The 16,299-nt window shown below is 32.5% G+C and overlaps 2 protein-coding genes across 7 annotated transcripts in view; one reads left to right on the top strand and one right to left on the bottom strand.

The window, feature by feature from the left end:
- Positions 1-16,299, bottom strand: part of Hr3 (nuclear hormone receptor 3 ROR-beta) — a 190,000-nt gene that overhangs the window by 140,506 nt on the left and 33,195 nt on the right. The window lies entirely within an intron of this gene.
- Gfrl (Glial cell line-derived neurotrophic family receptor-like) overlaps positions 8,802-16,299 on the top strand; it is a 278,745-nt gene continuing 271,247 nt past the window's right edge. The window contains exons 1-2 of one of the 4 annotated variants that reach the window (XM_072894685.1): positions 8,802-10,188; positions 10,512-11,139. In XM_072894685.1, coding sequence (XP_072750786.1) covers positions 10,722-11,139 — 418 coding nt within the window. In that variant the 5' untranslated portion in view covers positions 8,802-10,188; positions 10,512-10,721. Of the gene's footprint in view, positions 11,140-16,299 lie in introns of all 4 variants that reach the window. The other 3 variants (XM_072894686.1, XM_072894687.1, XM_072894688.1) reach the window with 3 other exon arrangements.

The raw sequence follows: 16,299 nt of genomic DNA, 5'->3' as shown, positions 1-16,299 counted from the left end.
AGAGAAACAGCATCTTAGAACAAAAAATGTTTTCTCGGGAATAGGTCGAGAAGTTTTGAAAATCAATAAATTGAATTCTTGGCGTTTAAATTAAGATAATAATTATTTTGACTGTTGTAAGTGCGCAATCTTTCAGAGTGTGATTACGAAAATAATCTTAGGTTACAACATATAGAGATACTTTATCTCTTTATAAAGTCATTTTTTCATGACTCATTTAGTTTTTCTTAAAAATAATTACGTTATACATTGAATTAATAATTTAGAGCAAGTATAATTAAAGAATATAATAAAATACGACTTTATTTTTTTAATCTTATCTACTAGGGTAATATTTTATAATTATTTTAAACAGTTCCTATAAATTTTTATTACATCTTCTCAATATGATAGCGACAAAACGGTCAAGTGTCGTAACAATATATTACTTTCCAACAGTTTGGGAATATCTACAGCAGCAAACACAGGAATCTGAAAGGTTGTTTCTGCTGCTAGGATTATGAGTAGGTCGATAAATGCGATTTATGTAGAGCAGCAAGTAATTCTTACATTAAAGCGAAATTCCCTTATGTTCCACTCTCGATATTTGGTTTTATCAAAATGTAGTAAAGAGAAAAAGAGAAGTCGGCAAAATAGAGTTACCGCAGTAGTGTGTGACAAAAGTGATATAACCAAAAGATGTTGGTCAGGTAGAAAATAGAAGACCATGCTCCTTTGCATATGACAAAGTATTTATTGATCATCATAAAATGATATTAATTATTACTTTTATATTGCAAGGCAAATCTGTTCTTTATTTCAGTATATTTTTGTTTAATGTGTCTAAATTGTTTCGATAAAAATTGCAAGTGATATAAATAACGATATATTAAAAATATACTTTATGTAGTTAAATCGACTGTAGTTTCGTCTTAAATTGGTATGACAGTCGGTTTAGCTATATATATCTTGCTGACGTCAAGAGCGAGTAAATTTACCGAAATTTCCATTACAAACTATGTATTGCAGTTGGAGAACTGACCTCAAATTAAACGAAATATCTGCATTGCAATTGAAGTTATTAATTTTATTACATCATAGAGAGAGATATATAAAACATAGGTTTTTATAATATTATTGTAACATTCAATTTATAATATAATAAAGGTAATATTAAAAAATAGTCACTTTTTGAAAAAATAAAAACAAAACTTTAATTACTATTTTGTAGCAAGAATGATGACAAATTAGAGATTAATTAATAAATGTATTTAATTATAAAAAATCTTTGTAAGTCTATCTCTGCAAGTTTAAAATATATGATATATTATTAAATAAACAACTTAATTATTTAGAAAATCAGTTCACATATAGTTAATTTATTCATTAGCTTCAAATTACAACATTAAATTAAATGCTATATTAACAAATCAATGATTGTGGTACTTTATTATTAACTTTTTACTATGACAGCGCAAATCGGATTTCATGAAGAAGTTATCTCGATATTAAAATAATGTTAAAGCGTCTTTGAAAATAATTTTTAGAAATAAAATTCATCGGAAAATAATTTTAAAAGTAAAAGTCCTTTTTATTCCCTGAATATTATTATATCGAGACACGAAGTTCGAATATATTTTTGCATGTCGAGAAAAGAGCGAGGGATGTGTCCAAGAGCCGTGAAAACCTCGAAAAACGCTCCGACTCCAATCCGTGAAAGATGCATCGATGCATCTCGGGACGCGGAGCGTGCAAGTTGGCCTTGCCACGATTGGTCCGGCGCGGCGCGGCGCGGCGCGTCGCGGCGGCCGCACCGCACCGGTGCGGGTGCATCGTGCATCGCGCAGAGCCCGCGCGCCGCAGTGCACGGCTGCAGTCGAGTCATTATGCAGGTACTGCCGCGCGGCCTGTCGCTTCTGGCTTTAACCCGCGACCGCAGACCGACGTTGAGTGTCGACTGTCGCCGGTGTTGAACTCCCGGCGCACTTGCGTCCGGACACGACGCACACTCATCTCTCGTCTCTCGCGCGCCGGCAAACCGCCGAATCTATTATATCGCACACTGAATGTGTGATTCCCGGTGTGAGACAAAACGAGACGCGACCGCCGTCTTGCCACGTCACTCGAGCGTAGCTTTTCCGCCGCACATTCATTAACCCTTTGACCGTATTTCCTTTCGTATATACGAGATGTTCCTTCTACCTTAATTGCACTTAAAATGACTATTTTATTTTGTATTAACATTTTTATTACAAAAAAATCAAATTAAAATATTATTTTTCAATTAATTGTAGAATAATTATAATAAAGATTATTTTAAATCTATTGCGATCTCTGATCTATCAAACTTTTAAATCAAAATTTAATAAAGCTTTTTTTTCAAAAATAATTTAAAAAAAGAAAATTTTATAAACATAGTTTAAAATTAATTAATAAATCTAAATTAATATTGAAGAGATTATAATGGGACGTTTATACATTAACATTTGGAAAGCTTTTTAAATTATATATCAGAGAGAATCTTTCTTTCTCTTTTTTTTAAACAGAATTTAGCAGACATTTGGCGTTTCTGTTTGATGTTAAGTTTATATGCAGAGTGCACGCGATGTATATGTGTACATGAAACGATCCTCAAGTACATTTAATTTTAAATGTACCGTGAGAATTCAGGTCAAAAACCTCTCAATTGAGCTTCATCTTCCGTATCTACTCGGCTATTCGTTAAAATATCCTTGCTAGCGCGTTCCACTCACTATTTTCACGAGCAGTATTTTTACCAGCGATTTTTAAGCTGCGAGTTGCAGTCCATAAATCTCGATGACGCAATAATTACTTCCGACTTAAATCACAGTGTCACAATGCACAGCTGGCGATCGCCAAAAGTCATTATAGTCAGGCTAGCTTGCGATTCACGGCTTTATCATGGACGCCGATCGATCATAAAGAACTCCTAAATCGCAAAGAGCTCACGCTAAACTCAAAGAATTCATTCGGCACGTGATCGTTCCGTTAAAGAAACTCGCTTTGACGAGGCCGGCGAACCTAATCAAACAAAGTCAAGGACGATCGCGTTAAGATATGATGTTCTCTTTTATCGATTATATTATTAAAGGACCTCGATAGGGCACGAGTCATTGAAAGATTAAACCTGAAAGAGCTCGCGGGGCAATTCAACTAAAACTTAGCACTTCTCTTTTTAGTAGACAGAATCGATCTTTACTTAATTCATTATAAAATAACATCAAATAATATTAAAGATAAGTAATGTACATATTAAGGTTAGGTTTATTAATATTAACAAATTATTTATTGTATTTTTTTCTAATAAAAGATTTATCTTATATATAATAACATTAATAATTTACTAATTTTTTTCTAAATTTTAGTATAATATATATTCAATTTTGATTCTACATTTATTTTAAAAATTATGCCGCTGGATATTTGCAGCTTTTAAAACTATAAAATTTGAGAAAAAGTAGACCAACGAAGTATTATTATTTCCACTATACTTTTTGCTAGATTGGATAAATGCAACTTTAACTGATGTCATTATTATTAACGTTACAGTATTAAGAATATATAAAAATATATAAGAATTTGTGTGTGTATTTTCATACAGATCTCGAAGGATTAAAAGGAAAAGATTTTATATAATTTGAAGTGCTAAGAAAAGCCGATATATATTCTTGTCTATACTTTAAGATTAGATATTTGTGAATAACTATAGAAATCATCAATAACGAGCTTAAGCTTGCCTATTTTATAATATCAACGCGGTAATCTGCTTATACTGCTGATTATAGCGGGCTCCCACTAATAATCGTTAAACAAGCATATGCCGAACCACATTACAAATTGTTATTAAAGTAATCAAAACGTAATTATATGATCAATTTTCCGTGTAAATTAGACTCGATAAATAAATTTTGCAAGAAATATTATTTTTCGGTGCATTATTTTGTTTTTATAATTAAATAGCTTTTCAAAACGACTGTTATATATAATTTGTATTTGTACTCGACATTTGATTCCATATTAATATTATCGCTCGATTGGTCACCTAATTAGCATTTATCGATGGTTTTATAATACAATTTGATCAACTGAGTCATTTCGAGAATATTTTCGTAAACCCAGCCCCTATCAGTAATTATTTGATATGTCACTCAAAATGAAATTATTCAAAATAATTAATTATAAAATTTATAAACAAGTTTATAATTAAATTATTATATCAGCAGTAATAAACCAGCGATCCATATATGAATTTAAAATAATTTTTTAAAAATTATTTATTCTTTAACGCATAATCTTCGTGCTTAGACACACAGCGTTTATATAATAGATCAAATTGTTTAAAAAAAATATCATGTATAATTATAATTTAATTTGCCATTTTTTATATTATAATGTAACAGTTAATAAATTACATGTTTCAACATTAGTTATTTAAAATTAATTACATATGTCATCAGTGAAATTACAAAGCAAATAGAATTAAGCCTAGGTCTTCGAATTGTTTGCGCCAGTCAGTATACGAAGCAAAGACACACGCGATTGATCTCAGATAGCCTTTAACTTTGCCCGAGGTGACCGATCGAAGTACTTGGCCAACGCTATAAGCACATTGAATATTCGCGAGCATTAGATAAATCACCCAACATAAGGAGCGTCCCTTGCCCGTTTAAGGCAATGCATGATCGCGGTTGCGTGATCGCCGGCTCCCTGACCTTTACAATTTCTTTCACGAATCCTATTTGCGCTCAGTGACGTAGCAGTTGCCGAAATAAGCCCGCGGTGGTTCGCGCCAGCCTCGTAAAATATTGCTTCGTTACGCTAATTCCATACCTTCCACTGTGGTGCATGTCGATCGCACATTTCTCTTTCGCTCTCTCTCTCTCTCTCTCTCTCTCTCTGCATTGATATACCGAATTAACTTTCTCAAATATAAATTTCAGTAGCGAGTAGTTGGCCGGTTTGGCCAATTTGATTTTGAGCTTGCGGCAAGATGACCGCATGGCCTACTTTAAAATTGGACGAGAAATATATGATCGAACTATGCGATATATAGATAACTTAGATTAAATTTAAATTTAGGGCTTTAATCCATTCGTTTCCACGGTTATCTTTTCGGATCATTGGATTTATTCACGAATGGCTCATACTGTGTGCTATTTGTTCTTGCAGTTATATTTACCGAGCACACTGGAAATAATATTACTGAGAAAGCAAATTATAATTACGCACTGTTTTACATAAGAATTGAATTAAAAAAAATATTCTATAATAATAAAATTCTGTTAAAATTTGAAAGATTGTGAAAACATTTAAGAAATAGATATGTAAAAATTAAATTGTAACAAAAAGAAATTTTTTTCACTCAAATTAAATTGATATTCAATTTTACAGTTTCATGTTCAAGAAAAAACGCAAATACGAACCTGATGTTTTTTCTTTTTATTATTTTTTTTAATTACAACCTGTACCAGTTTGCCGTGTCGACATCACGGTTTCGCTAGTGTAGAGCACGATTCGTTGAATGTATGATAAATTTTTATCATTGATAGAAATAGCGTCTACCGCATCGATGGAATGCTAATCTACTAACACTTCTAATTAATGAATCTGACCGATGAGCGATGAGTGATCGTACTAATGTATTATTTACTGATGCAAAATTGACTTAATTATTGTAGTTGTCTCATTGAAAAACACATCATTGAAAATTTATTATCTTTCTAATAAATTTGTGTTAGACACACACACACTGCACAAATTTCTTTAACATGTATGATATTCTAGAGTATCATATATGTTAAAAGTCAATTTTAAGAAAACAAAAATTCTTTTATATTTCACAAACATGCAAATAAAAAATCATGTACAATGTATATATTTTATATCTTATTTAACTGCAAATAAAGTTAACATTACCAATAATTTAAATTTAAAAACTTAGCTTTGTATAAAGATATAATATCTTACATTAAATGTTAAGACAATTACATAAAAAACAATTGAAGTCAATTAAACTTTGTAAAACAATTCTAAATTCTAGCAAAGAAGAAAATAAGAGTAAAAAAAAAAGTTTTTTAGATACATTAATTACGAGAACGTGATGTCAATAACATTATGTCATACAATGCTTGAACTTGAAACGATTGCAATCAAGAGCACAAAGTTCGAGAACGATCTATCAGCACTTCTGCACTCAGCTAATCAAACAATTACGATCTCAAGTAATTAAACTTAGTTAATATCACTCGCCAATATTAGTTCAATCGTATTTAATGGACGCAAGCGAATTACGATTATGCGCGGTGCGCGTCCTTTTACATTAATGATGGAAAGTAGAATGCATACTGACCGGCATTAGAAGCTGTGTATGCAGTTGCATTACATGCTAATTGTTCATAGAGTAGCGATTCAATTGTATTTAACATATATGCACATATTTAATCGAGCGTATAAAAAGACTTAAATATGTGTCGCATTTTTTAAGTTACGTATTTCAAATGCACAATCGTGCAATATTTTCATAGAACAAATTTGTTGAATGTTATTTAAAAAAAATTTTTGAACATTTAATCGTAAATAATTTTGCAACTGTAAAATATCTTCGATATCACGGTATTCTAGATAATTTTACTTTTAAATATCTATAGAAGTTTATTACAAGTATGCGATTTACAAAGCGATAAATTATTGTACGAGAGCAAATAACTCACTCAAAGCATGACGCCTGCAGGTTAATTCCACATTTATCGATCGAAAAAGGAAGAGCAAAATAAAAACTGGAACGCGCAATCAAAAAGGTTGAGCCACGATGTCAATTTTGTAACCGCAGGATGGAAACTTGTCGATAGCCGAATCTACAGCGAATTAATGTATTGAGCGCATTTAATGTTGATTAATTCTGACTGCCAACATTTTTGTCGATTTTGTAACACAAGCAATAGTTTTAAATTAAATTAAATTAAAAGTATTCCGCTCTGTGCGATATGCATGTAATGCCGTTTGAATCGATTATTTATACATGAGATATAAAAAAAAAAAGATCTCTATTTTCACCTTTAGTACGTAATGTGATTATTTGATTTTTATTTGTTATTTTTAATACATTTCTGCTTAATTAAGATAATAAAATATCGAAAGACTCAGATCATCAGATACAATTATAAATTATTCATAAAATATATAGAAGCCAAAGAGAGAGAAAGAGAGAGAGAGAGAGAGAGAGAGAGAGAGAGAAAGAAAGAGAGAGAGAGAGAGAGAGAGATATCTCCTTTTAGAGTTTAAAAAGAAAATCTTACCGAAAAAAGAAATTATCTTGATAAATAAATAAAGTATAATAAGTGACTTCTAATTAAAAATGTGAACGTTTTCTCTTCGAGACATGTTCGTGTATGTATTATAAACTATCCTTTTTAATTAATCTTCTACATCTTTTAAATTTCCGAATGAAACATCTAGGTCATATTTGATCTCTTGTTCTAAAATATTTGTATCTCTGAGATGTAGAATTTTAATCATGACAAAAGAGTATGTCTTTTATACATGAAAAATGACTTGCTTAAATAAATTTATTAATTCAAACTCGAATCGCTTTTTCTTAATTAGCTTATCTTGATTATTCTAGTTTCATAATAAATATTATTTAAATTATATGCAAACTTAATAAAATGTTTTCTTAAATACAATTTTATCTTTTATTTTTTTTGTAATAATACAAAGAGAAAACACGGTAGTCAGTATGTTATTCTTATTGTGCGAAATTCGATATCATATCGTAAAAATTTAATAACATACTGATTACCGTGTTTTCTCTTTGTATTATTACAAAAAAATGGCTAAAATTATATTTAAAAAAATATTTTCTTAAGTTTGTATATAATTTAAAATGCAGTAACAAATGGAAATGACTGACGTGTTCGCTAAACAAAATGCGAAAAATGATCATCTGTCTATTCTGAGAAGTACTTATGTACACTAATGATAATTATTTCCCTTGGTATTGATTTACTATTCTAGAGACCGCGCTTTTCTCGGTCATCGTCAATACACTGTCGAGGTATTGAAGATACCGTTCGCGAAAATAGTATCGAATAGTCATCGATGTTTGTGGTGTTCGATGCCGAAAACGTGATGCACGAGTTATAGAGATGTATCAATACATTGTTATACATATTTAAACCCCGATCCGGTTACGTACGACCATAGTGGAGCCGGCGGGCACTTCCGCGTAACCGACCTCGACAAGCCGGGGCGAAATGAGGTCAGGAACGGCGCGCACGATGCCGAACGAGGGTCGCGTTTGCTTCGCGGCCCACCGGCGCCGCGGCAACCTAGCTGCTGCTAGCCGGGGGTAGTTTGCCCCTCTCGGAACTGCTCGGCTCGATTCGACGCGACGACGCCGAGCGGGGACACCGTCGCGGCACTCCACCTGCACACCTGCAACGCGCAGCCCCACACACACCTGCATACGTACTCTACGGGGTGTCCGGGATTTTTCGCACTGTTTTTCTTACTATGATTTTTTGATAGATTGATTGATCTAACGAATCGATTTTATCGTAGAAAATTCGACGAATGAGCTTTTTCAGGCTTAAATACGATGCTTGATTCATACAGATCTGATTCTGATAATGTTATTATTTTTGTTTCTGCATTTTAATGCAATTCTCAAAAAGATATAAAATACACGGCGTCTAAGAATTAATGTTTTCAATTATTAAGATTACTATAAAATTTCTTTCATATTAAAATTAACTGAAATATAAAAGACAGTGTCTTATAAACTGTATAAATGTATTTTTTAAATGAAAATTCTCGTGTAAAAAGTGCGTATTTCGTTCTTAGAATAAGATATGCAATTTTTAATATACAATACTTCAATCGCGTATATTAAAATTTCTCAGATATTATCGATGCCGCAATAGAAAAAAATGGAACGATCAGCACGTAGCTTATTTTCTATGTTACGTGCCAGGGAGTAAGCCCGCGACACCCCGTACACCTGGGCGAGCAAGCCAGCGTCAGTTCGTGCGCAGGAGCTATCGCGTGTCGACGAGCCGGAGGGTACAGGCGGTGGGTGGGGATGGACGTCCTCGCAGCGGTTCTCGCTTATACGGCATACGGCCTCAGCGTCATTGGGCGTCGGGACGCCGCCACGACGCCGCGCTCTCGGTTCCGAAACGCGAAAGCGCGACCGCGAAGTGCCGCGACACGAGGACGGGATCCTTTCGAGGGATTCCTCGGTGGAATATTCGTTTTGCGAGCTCGCGAAAATCACGAGCGAACGCCCTTCCTCGAGAGAAACGTGCATCTTGAAGCAAGAAAATTCGCTGTTCTTCACTTCGAGGAAGATCGCGACGCCGCTCCGAGATCAGCGGTCGATTGATTTCTCGGGGACATCGATCGATCTCGTGCGAAAATGATATCGGTTATCGTGGATCGTCGAACTAATCGTTCTTGCAAGTGAGAATCCGTCAACGAGATCGCGCAGGGAACATCGATAAGAGATCGCAGATATTCAATCTTCCGGAAGATTGACGAGTTTTAATGGATAGATGTTAGTGTGTGTGTATGTGCACGTGTGTTACGATCTGTCGACGAGGATGAATGAGAAGACCGCGTGATCCTCGTTATCTCAATATCAAGATATCTCGCTTTTCAAAAGAAGCTTGTCCTTTTACAATATATCGATATTCTTCCAATCAAAGCCGTGCGTTGCTCAAAAAATCCTCGCTGTTCTTGAGTTTGGGGAATTAATATAATAAATCCTGAATCTTGAAAGAGAGAGAGAGAGAGAGAAAGAGATGAAGGGAAATTCAGTGTAATGGAGAGTTGTGTAATATTTTTTGGAAGTGTCTTAAACTTAATATACAAAAAAAGATGCTTCAAGTGAGGTAGATAAAAAAATTTATGAAAAGAATCTTTAAAACTGCAAGAAGTGTCTTAATGAAAAGCGTTGGAGAACATTTTTTGCAAAGTGTTTATCCTTTAATCCATTTAACGCCTCACTGGAAAAAGGTTCTTAGTATCGTGAGAAAAATTTATAAATTCTAAGCAAAAAAAAAAGAAAAAAAGAAAAAAAAGAAAGGGAGCTTTCTCATCACACACAGTAAAACCTTGCTAAATATTTTTGTCAAGCGATATTTCGATCTTTCCATTGTGGACTTACATAATTTTAGTCTCGTCGAAAAGGTGATACAAGAATGATCTACATAAATCCTGCACTCACGAGAGTAGGATGAAAATTTTAAGGAAACATTAAAATTTTTTTATTTTATATTCGTATCACGATATACTAGGAAAAATATCGTCTTTGAGAGAATAATTTATAAATGTTAAATATTTGTACGTAAAGAATCTCGATTAATCAATAATCTTTGCTAAAAATTAGAATTACTTGTAAGATTAATTCATTAAATCTAAAAATCTATGAGAGAAGAAGAATCTCTCGTAAACTCTCAATGAACACTTATGCGAAATACTCAAATATTTTAAATTTATTTAATTTGCTCAAGAGACTACATGGCAAAGGACTAATTACAAATCCGAATAATCGAACAGAGAGATAGGAACAGTCCTCAAATAATCGAGTAACATCTCGAATCAGTCATTGCAGCAATATTGAGAAGATAAGCTACCTCTCGCCGCGCCATCGATTCCGCGGACGGATTGCGAATCCGCCGGCGGAAGTTGGATTTCTGCAAGTGTAGGATTCGCGAGGGTGTATGTGTGATGACGATGACGATCGCGCCGCGGGGACCATCGAGGTGACTCGCGGTGGCGGTGGTGACGGCGACGTCGGAGGAAGCGATACCGAGCGGTATCGCGGCTCGCAGGATGCTACGAGCGGGGAGAATGGAGGAAGGACCTCACGGTGCGAAGGATTCGTTCGCAGTTTACGACTGGTAGAACCGATGACGGGGCATCATGACGTTCTAACGGCGCGCGTCACATCGCGCGTCGTCGGGACGCTCGCGTCGCGTTCGCGACCCCTACTGACGACCCTGACGATGCTGCTCGTCGCGCTGTCCTGCTGCGCTCGCGCCAGCGAATTCCCCGAACGGGAATGCTGCGACCTACCCTACCCGATCCCGGAACCCACCGGCAGGTCTACATCCGCGCCGACGCCGACCGGAAGGAGCGGTGAGTTCTTCTAAGGAATATTGCATGCATGTATGATTGATACCGAAAGTATTTAATAAAATACGGAATTAAAAACGGATGTCATTGTATGATGGGACAATTTCTTGCTGTGAATATATTATATATTCATTCAACTGTCAAAGGATACAAGTGACACATGTACAATGAATTTATAAAAGTTGTACTTTTTTATTGTACTTATATTTTTAATTCATAGCAAATGATATGAAGAAGATCATTATTTTATTAATACAACAATAAATAATTCTAATATATATATATATATATATATATATATATATATATATCTTTACATAATATAATTATAAAAATAATGATATATGTGAAATATATACAAAAAGTCTGAAAAACAAAGTTTATTATTGAATTTTTATTATTGAATTAACTGGAAGTTGTTGTTTTACCTGTAAATATAAACGAACGTTGAAAAAAGAAAAGGTTATGTATATTGTAATTATCAATAGCGTTAATCGATTAAGGTCACCACCGGGGAATTTTGATTTTTAATGAGATATCGCGGGACATAAACCAGGTCACGAGCGCGAAAATCTGCTTTCATGCAATTCGCACACAACGCCAATTATTAGTAAAACAATGAAATAATATTCTCACATTATTAGCAGTGTATTGGAAAATAAATTTTAATTTAATTATTGTGGTGCTATGGTTAATCACCATAATTGTAAATTTGAAGATTTTAAAAATAAGAGATGTTATGTAACAATGTTAAAATTTGTTTTATATTCGTAATTTAATCTGTGAGTTCTATTTTTAAAAATATTAATTTTTTATGCCATATAATATTCTCTATTTGACTAGTACACATTGACATCAGAGGGAAGATAGGTTCTAATAATTGGACGGAAACCAATAACTGTAGGTATGCCCTAGCCACGTTCCGCTAACCACAGCTACTGGATACTACGATTCCTGTTCGCGGATGAGCGGATCATTAATTTGGTTATAACGGGTTATTAATTTAACAGTGCGTAGCAACTCAAGTTTGTTGCATTATGAATTTAATGATAAACCTAGTATAATTCGTGTATCTTTAACTTATGCAACATGATTAATAAAAATGTCACTACAATCAAAAATCAATGTGTCATTTGTCTCATTTGCTTGTCATAACATTAATTTATCTTCAACTTTAGCAGTGTTCCAAGATCATAATGTTTAATACAAAATGTTTATTATAAAATCAAAGTGTTAATAGTAATATAAATTTGAGCTAAAATATATTTTCTTTTTATAAATTTATATAATTTACCTTTTTTCTATTATATATACTTTAATTTTGTAATAAACATCTTTTAATACAATTAAACATTATGATCTTGAAACACTGTTAAAATTAAAGGTGAACCATTATCATGACAAGCAAATGAGACAAATTACACATATTGCTTTTTTTTAATCGCGGAAACATTTTTAAATATTTTAATATATTAAAATATTTAATAAAACGAATAAATAGCTTAATTTGTACATCGGTATATATGCTGAGCAGTTACTAAATTATTTGAATATCGCTTGTAAAAGTATCTTTTTAAAAGTATTCTTTCAGAAAAAAATCTCAATGATAGTTAATTAATAAATTTTTTGAAGAGTCATACAAATTATGATACAAACTTAAAAATCAAAAAGTATTACTTATATTATGTATAATAAAATTGTTAATAACTTGTTATGCAACAAATGCAAATGTAAACTTAAATAACTAATATTAAAAATTTATGTAGAGTTTGTGATTCGCTAATATGGATAAAGCATGGCTCGCGACTTTCTCACGACTCATGGTTTTCTCAAATTAAGTCGAAGTTCGTAGTTACGCCGTGTCGATGTATAAAATAACGAGGGAAGTTACCGCGTAATTGATCGCATTATTTGTGTCCGTGTGTGAGCACTCCAGCCTCGTACTCGGATGAACTTCGATTGAGGTCGCGCGCTCGATCGAAGATTATCTACGCTCCTCGCTCGCTAGAGCGATAGCGTAAGTTCAGGCAGAGTGGAAGTCGTTTGTACCCCCTTGTGGAATTTCTCGCAAGGTATCGGCTATGTGACCATAGAGAGCATTAATGATGAAAAACGATCAATCTGATCCACTCTCTATTCGCAGGTTTATATCAGATAACTGAAGTATATTATTTTGTACTGGTCTAATTATGAATGCATGTAAATATGGTGTTTAATTACTTGTAAAATAGTTTCGTCGATGAAATAACAATTTTTGTTGAGAATTATCGAAATTGCTGTTTTCAAATTTTTAATGCTAGATATATTGTAGTTTTACTGAATTTTTCATTCTTGCCAACCATATTCGTATGTTTTATCTTTATCTATATTATGATAATGTACAGTTTCAAAATTATTCGATACACTATATTATGATAATATACAATTTTAGAGTTATTCGATACTATACGTCGCGCAATTCATTTACATGTTAAGAGAAATTATTCGATTTAATGAACACTTTGTACATGTATAGTTATGTTAATATATTATTATAATACAAATATAGTGTAATTTTTACTCTATTATACAAATCTAATTATTCTCGCATATTCACCATTTGAAACCATCATTTATTTATATCTGTATTTTATCATTGGCATTTAATACACTTTGTTTGAAATAATTCTTTATTTCCATATGCAATCGCACATAAATAAACGATTAAATTATACATATACGTGTATTTATAATTCTGTTTTTTTTTTTTTTTTTTTTTTTTTTAATAGAATGTAATAAAACTAATTAAGGCTAAAAAATAAATAGACAATAAACAATATTTCATTCATGGAATAATGATTTTTTTTCAGTTGAAATCTACGATTAAATAATTTTAATATATCAATATCTATTTTATTCTATTAATATAACAAGAAAAATGCATTTTACTTACAAAAATAATTTCAATTATACTTTTAAATATTTAATTTTTATTGGAATAATTATTCACATTAATTATTCACTAAATGTCGGTCAAGTTTTCACGAAACGATACTTTTTACTTAGACTATTCCCTTTCGAGCGTATTATGTAAATGTTTTCTACAAAGTGTCCCTATCAGGAAAGATTTAATGACGAAACGTGATCTGCTTTATCGATTGCTCCGTTTAACGATCGTAGAATTAATTTTCTGGTGGGCGATTATGAGCTCGCGAAGCGTAGCCGGCTTCTTTTTCAGGGGAGCTGAATTTTCGCGAAGTAATCAGGAACGACGGGAGTCACGTAAATGCATAATTGCAGTCGGTTCTCTTCCGTGTACTCATCCTCTTTATACTCCTTCTCATCCATGACATCCCGAAATAAGCTTCCGCGGGGGAATCGTCTTACATTCCCCACGATACTTCGCCACGGTGGCGGCGTTCTATGTGGTTAATGATGAAAGATGATCGTCCGAGCAAGCTCTAATTTATTGTTCGTTTATCGGCCGGCATTTTATAAACGTTCGGACCAATCGACGGCAAAATAATTCTCTTCGCAAAACTTGCGGCAGAAACGTTTAATTTGCGTTAACTGGAAAACTTTGTTCCAGGAATTGATAGCAATTTTGTTGGAAGTTAAGCACTCAGGTAATCCATCATAATCCAGAACAGAAATTGTATCGTGTCGTGCAAAATGAGACCAAATGGCATTTAACATATTACGAGAAAAATAATTCCAATATATCTTGTATAATTGTAAAATTCTATTATATAATTCTAATTTACTAATTTAAATACATTGATATAGGAAATATTAATCTTTTTAACAATATTTCCCACTGTGTGTGTATGTTCAAATTAATTATTATTTAATGTGCGAATATTATTTGAAATTTTATTAGAGAGACAAAAGTGTTGTAACATTTCATTTACGTTAATATTGATCTTACAAATTGATTGTATTAACAACCAGAGTTGTTAAATTCGTCAAATTTACGTAATTTGTCACGACATGTAGCGGCATTGATTTGTATTATACATAATATAGGACAAAGCAACATTCATCACCATGCGATGAAAATTTACAATTTGTGGGTCATACATAAAATATTAATTTCTAGTGTATAGCTTATTCCAAAAGGTAGCGATTTAATGTAATTAAATTGTCATTTAATTTGATTTTCATTAAAAATTTTATTATAAAAACATCACGACCGATAAAATATCCTGACTATTGTGATTAACAAATTTCTGATCGATTATTAGCGGATTGAAACGACGAAAAATCAAGAGATAATTTGAAATAATTATAGATTAACATGTAACGTGACGTATATTGATATCTCTGTATTGATTTCCACGCCATACGGTTTCGGTAGACACTCCACGATGGAAATTGTTCATTTCCCTGTGGAAGTGCCGCATGTCCGAAACATTGACTGTATCTAGACATGGGGTATAAATAACGAAATACGTTTAATCCGATCAAACCTGGCTAATCCCAAGATTTATCGTTCGATACGTTGCATAATTCATCGATTCTTAGCACGCCGGATTTGTGAATCGCACCACAGAATACTCCTCTCGACACGAACCGGATGGATTCTCGACGTTGCTAACATGTTTTATTCTGTATGTAATATCGATTTACACGTAGTGTTCTGAAATATTGAATAGTTTATACAATTTCTGTTTCTAGATATTTTTAATTAATTCAAATCTTGAAAAATTTAAGATCTAAATTAGAAATATTTTATTTAAAAAAAATTAATTTTTTAAATTATAAACTCATTCAAGAATTTTACTCTACAATTCCACATTCTAATAGTACGCACAATATATACCACAAATGTACATCAGATTCTTTCTCTTATCCAGGTAAGAAATAATTTATTTGTTGATTCCTTTTCTCTTATCCAAGAGTAGGAGATAATGTTATCTTCTAAAAAGATATTCTATTAAAATTTAATTTTTAGATGCATAATTTATCTATCTAAAGAAAGTGACCTAAAAATAATTTGAACTCAGATATTTCTAATTTATAAACTTTATCACATTTTAAATTGTTTATATGATTTTAACAGTAAAAAGATTTTCACTCATATTTATAACTCGATTCCTTTATCTATATTTTTAAAAAATATATTTCTTTGTATATCGTGATGCACTTCACTCTAACAAGTTCTTTGCATCAATCGTCTTCTTT

Source organism: Anoplolepis gracilipes, chromosome 6 (assembly GCF_047496725.1).
Source record: "Anoplolepis gracilipes chromosome 6, ASM4749672v1, whole genome shotgun sequence".
Classification (NCBI taxonomy): Eukaryota; Metazoa; Arthropoda; class Insecta; order Hymenoptera; family Formicidae; genus Anoplolepis; species Anoplolepis gracilipes.
This window is presented reverse-complemented; position numbering and strand designations above follow the sequence as displayed.